The 5,690-nt window shown below is 48.4% G+C and overlaps 1 protein-coding gene across 1 annotated transcript; it reads right to left on the bottom strand.

Moving 5' to 3' along the window:
- Positions 1-3,649: 3,649 nt before the first annotated feature.
- zgc:165481 (uncharacterized protein LOC100073327 homolog) lies at positions 3,650-5,065 on the bottom strand. Its single transcript, XM_062456141.1, has one exon. It carries the CDS (start codon positions 5,053-5,055, stop codon positions 4,312-4,314), a length of 744 nt encoding a protein of 247 aa, XP_062312125.1. The 5' UTR covers positions 5,056-5,065; the 3' UTR covers positions 3,650-4,311.
- Positions 5,066-5,690: the final 625 nt, after the last annotated feature.

Genomic DNA, 5,690 nt, shown 5'->3' with positions numbered 1-5,690 from the left:
GAGAGAGAGAGAGAGAGAGAGAGAGAGAGAGAGAGAGAGAGAGAGAGAGAGAGAGAGAGAGAGAGAGAGAGAGAGAGAGAGAGAGAGAGAGAGAGAGAGAGAGAGAGAGAGAGAGAGAGAGAGAGAGAGAGAGAGAGAGAGAGAGAGAGGTTCATCAGGCAACAGGAAGTAATGCCTGCTGCTTCCTCATTACAGACAACACAAGTAAATGTCAGGTTTGTTCCTGATCTGTCCTCTCTCCCCATTCACTGAGTTTCCAGAGACAACTAGGCACAACAACAGAGATGGAATACGATTCACTGGTTTGTTACTACTTAAGCTATGCAATGGTTGGGGGAATATAGGCTATTATTATGTAAAATAATACATATGGGGTATTTATTTAGTTTTACCTCTGGTTCCCTCTATTGTTTGGAAATAAAATGGTATCTGGGTGTGTGATTTCTACGCCATGGTGTTTTTGTTCGAGAAGCAAGACGGAGTTGAAATGTCACGCTCACTGAGAACTCTGTTGCAGCAGGATAATTGCCGACATCAGTTGCACGACACGCGTACAAGGCCCTCCTCCTCCGGTATTGTGTAGAATACATTCTTTTGTTTGTGTTTGAACACAGTGCGAAGCATGTCCGTGTGTCTCAGGGCATTTAAGAGACGTGAGAGATTGGATAAGATTTATCGCATGACCTTTCAAGAAAAGCAGAAAGTGGTTTTGTGCATAGGTTGACAATAGGAAATGTGTGCTGTTGGTAGGAGAGTGTGAGGATCTTACACAGTATATCGCATTTTCAACCTCCCCTAACCCTCAACTATTTGTTCTACAAAATCAATTTCAGCTGTGTTTTCTCGACTCTCGATCTTGAAGGGATTTTCAGATACAGTTGACCCCACTTTCAGTGCTGTTTCACTGCTATTTATCACCGATTCAATACCTTCTCTGTCAATCTATAGATCTCTTTTCACGAAAATCCCATTTGCGCTAGCTACTACTATTTACCCGCACAACTGTTTGTTCTTTAAACACAGTACTCAACACTGGAGCCTTGGCTTGGCCGGCAAGGTGGAGATGTTCGCAGTGCTGCTGTATGATCAACATGTGAAACAGGCTTCCCCCAGGAGCTGCAGACATGGCCAAGTGGCCAGGGTGTGGACCATCCTGTCACAACCAGCCTATCACAACCAGCCTATCACAACCAGCCTATCACAACCAGCCTATCACAACCATCCTGTCACAACCAGCCTATCACAACCATCCTATCACAACCAGCCTATCACAACCAGCCTATCACAACCATCCTATCACAACCAGCCTATCACAACCAGCCTGTCACAACCAGCCTATCACAACCATCCTATAACAACCATCCTATCACAACCAGCCTATCACAACCAGCCTGTCACAACCAGCCTATCACAACCAGCCTATCACAACCATCATATCACAACCAGCCTATCACAACCATCCTATCACAACCACCTATCACAACCAGCCTATCACAACCATCCTATCACAACCATCCTATCACAACCAGCCTATCACAACCAGCCTGTCACAACCAGCCTGTCACAACCAGCCTATCACAACCAGCCTGTCACAACCAGCCTGTCACAACCAGCCTGTCACAACCATCCTATCACAACCAGCCTGTCACAACCAGCCTGTCACAACCAGCCTGTCACAACCAGCACCGCGGTGGCACGTGCGGGTCAGCATCTCACCGCCGTTGATGTCAAACCACGTGCCAACCGGAAACAAGCAGCAACCCTGATTAAGATTTCAGGCGCCGTGGTGTGTAGGGTCGCTGGCAAGTGGGGTTCAGGAAGACGGGAAACTGATTCACTGAGAGAGATCCAGCTGGAACTGTCTGCTGGGGTTAGTGTGTGTGGGGGGAGATCCAACACATCCTCTCGCTCTCACGATACGCTCTTGTCTGCGCCGGGTTTTATAATATATATATTTTAACACCAAACCCATCTGTACAAGCGGATTGGGAGGAAAAAGCCAGACTTAACAGTGAGAAGGAGGGAGGGGAAGAGAACTAGAGAAGAGGGAGAAGAAATGAGAGGGGAGTCAGAAAGGGGAGGAAGGTTGTGGCTAAATTATTCATGTGTTATAAAAATTCATTACTCACATTTACTTAAAATGCCTGAAAAAGATGTTGAATATTTGATATCGTATGGTACGTATATAAATATAGTTTGGAAATAGATTTTTATAATTGCCTACTTTGCTGCAGCATAAAGGGGATTTAATTGGCTTGCACAGCTTTCAAAATCTGTTTGTCGGGGGGGAAGGGGAAGCTTCGTGACCCTGCGATGGAAAAACATTTCCTCACTGACATATTTTCTCCCTTTTGAAGTCAGTTGTGGCTTTTTATTTCTATTCTTTGTAATTTCTTGTTATCAATGGAAACCCGTCTATCAAAGAGTTTCATGGCATCTCATCTAAGGATGAGATTTGTTGTGAAACCCTACCTCCACTGTCTAGAGTCTAGACAGTGGAGAGCATAGTCTAGACTCTAGACTATGCTCTGGGTATAGGGCTCTGGACTGCAAATCAATAGGTCACAGGTTCGAATCCCCCCCAGAGACTCACCCCAGTGATGGGTGGTTGTTACTGGAACTAAGAGCTCAAGATGTGATGGAAGTCCCAGACGCCACGCCGTCACGTTCCTCGGTGTTCCTCTGTGTTCCTCGGTCACAGTGGTTGAGCCGTAAGCACCGCCCACACAGCAGGTAAACCGACAGGTGTGGCTGGTAGACCATATCCTTTCCCACGTTTCACAACTGTCACAGTATTCACTCAACTGTAAAGATGGTACAAAAAGCTTGTTATTTTTTTTATCCCCAATACCTTTGGTGTAGTCTGCACAGACACCTGCTGTGTCAACCCTTTTAGTTCTGAGGAAACACAAAAGATATACCTTTACCTGCCACAATGGGGATATTTGGGAAATGAACCCATTACTAACTTCAGACGTTGTGATTGGTTTTGTTGTTTGCGTATTTCTCTCCTAAAACGAGCCCTCTGCAACGTCAACCAGGAAGATGATAGATCGGGTCTCGTTCTAGCGTTTCAAATGTCCTATAACTCGAGCTGACAGTCAGATCTCACGGATGAGAGAGAAAAAAAATATAAAAGCCTTTTGATGTATTACAGAATCTCATTTAAACTGTCATCTCTTCGTTTTGGTCTCTGTGTGCCTTGGATCCAGTGGGACACACAGCCCTGAATTCTCCAGGATAGTCAGACAAGACATGCATTGAACACTAATATTAACCCTGGGTGAGAGCAGAGCCTTGTGAAATGGATTTGTGTTTCATAAACCAAGGAGCTGGATACGTATTCTAGACTGGATCTCAATGTTTTTCTCAGGATTGTATTTCTTGATTTTGCCCTTTTCATCCAAGTAACCGTAATGCATACAAATCATAACCCTCACCCCCTTTACTTACTTACCAGATTCCTGTGGGGGTGGGGGGGGGGGGGGGGCATCATGGATTTTCACAGTTTCAACACACTATTTCTCTCACTTTCAGTTTGGTTAAGGTTCACCATTTCTTGGCTGCTTGACGTTCATAGACCCTCGTGTGTTGGCAGGAAAGAAGAGGGAATGATTTAAACAAGGAAACACGAAAATAATTCCCCATTTATTTGATTGGTTAGTCCCCTGTGCAATCCCTTGTCCCTTATTGGGCGGGGCAGTCTGGTGCACCTACACTTATTCCGGGGGTCAACAGAGCTGTGAACATCATCTGTGAAACATTAGCAAAGGACACGCATAGATGGAGAGAGAAAATGAGATAAATGGAGGGAGGGAGGGCAGAGAGAGAGGATTTTATAGAGGAGGACGGAGAAAGCGGATAGTAAATAGAGGCATTACAGAAAGAGGGGTACTTTTGGTGGAACACATCACGTCACTTGACCTGGGGGATAACGGCTTGGCACAGAGGGACTGTTCATCCTCACACACACACAGAGAAACACAGAAACATCGACTACCAATTGGGTGCATCGTAGCCAGGCTTGGGCTACTCTTTGAGAGTGCTCGGTTGTCCTAAGTCTTGGTCTAAGGACACATCCTTAGCAGTGAGAACTGACACTAAGCTGTTGTCATCCCCGGAACCGGGAGACAGGAACACACAGAGCATCGTGGGTAATCTCCAACCCCTACAGCGCGGCTTTCCCCTCGCACAGAGTCCTCTCGGGGGTCCACCTTTCAAAACATCCAGCTGTTCTTCCGGTGACCAATCATCCAAGGGACCATCGCCAGAAACCCATGACACCAGCCAATCAGCCGGCAAGTCAGTCAGTCAGGCCCTGGAAGAGCAGTCACACATGCCCTGACACAGGCACTGGCAGAAGCCGTAAACGAGACACACAGTCAGGCTGGACGGCACCAGGCTGACACACACGATGCCCAGCGTGACCCTCTGGATCACCAGGAGGTAGATACCTAGCGGTAGCGAGCCGAAGTAGAAGAACCCCAGCAGCCACACCAGGATCCGGGGGACGTGGTTACACAGCTTGGACAGCGCGTCCTGGTCGGCGGGGCCGTTGGACGCCACCGACACAGAGTCCAGGCTCTGCTCGGCGTAGTAGTCGGAGCTGTCGTTGCGGCTGGGCGAACGCTGCGAATCCCTCTGCACCTCCATGATGGTGATGACCAGGCAGTTGGAGGAGTCGTGGGAGGGGCTGGAGGAAGACAGGCTCTTGGGCGTGAGCACCACCTCCTTGCTGCTGTCGGCGGAGCTCCAGGACTTGTCGCGGGTTGCGGCCAGGCGGGACATGATGTTGGAGTCGTCTGGGAGGCCCGACACCTCGTACTCGCTGACCTCGGTCTCGTGGCGGCAGAAGGGGCAGGAGATGCAGCCCGAGCCGTCGCCCATGTCCAGGATCTTGTTGAGGCAGCGGGCGCAGACACGGTGCAGGCAGTCCAGGATCTTGGGCTTGCGGTTGTGGGCGTTGTAGCGCTGGTAGCAGATCTTACACTCCAGCTCCTCCGTGGGGCTGGGGGGCCCCGGCTTGTCCTCCGGGTCGGGCGGGGCGACGCTCATCTTCACCTCATGCTCTGGGGAGAAAGAAGAAGAGACGCTGGGTTAATTAACACGTTTCTTTGGGTGTTCTAACCCGTCGAACCCATAGGTTTGATAATCCGTGATGTGCTCACAATGAGGCTTTTCTTGTAGCCTGGCAACCCATCCAGAATTTTATATTGTTGACTGGATATGGGTTGCTAGGTTAGGTTTTCTTGCTCTGAATTACTTACTGCTGAGTAATTATTTAAACCTATTACCTTCCGGAAACACGTAGCATTTTAATTTAAAGTAAATAATGCTTTGTACTGTTTGTACCTTTTCTATACCATACTGCTGGGTGAAGACTGGTTGTCTTTGAACCCTGTCACCACCCACACAGCCAGACAGCCAGCCCAGGAACAGAGAGAACATAGGGAACATTGCGGTCCCAGAGTGCCTACGTTCCACCTCTCTCGCTAGCGCCATCATTCCCAGCACTGTTTCACCTTCCATCAGAACCACAGGGCCTTTGTCATTTTGATTAAAATGATGTTGGAGCAGCAGCAGACAAATCAAATGTATCGGTACTGCCCTTTTTCACAAGCGGTGTCACAGGGCTTCACGTACGCCCATAGAACGGCACCTAAACCAACCAGCCAGCCACACACAAGAGG

Source organism: Osmerus eperlanus, unplaced genomic scaffold, assembly GCF_963692335.1.
Source record: "Osmerus eperlanus unplaced genomic scaffold, fOsmEpe2.1 SCAFFOLD_487, whole genome shotgun sequence".
Taxonomy (NCBI): domain Eukaryota; kingdom Metazoa; phylum Chordata; class Actinopteri; order Osmeriformes; family Osmeridae; genus Osmerus; species Osmerus eperlanus.
Note: the sequence above shows the minus strand (reverse complement) of the source record. Positions and strands in the feature narration are given on the sequence as shown.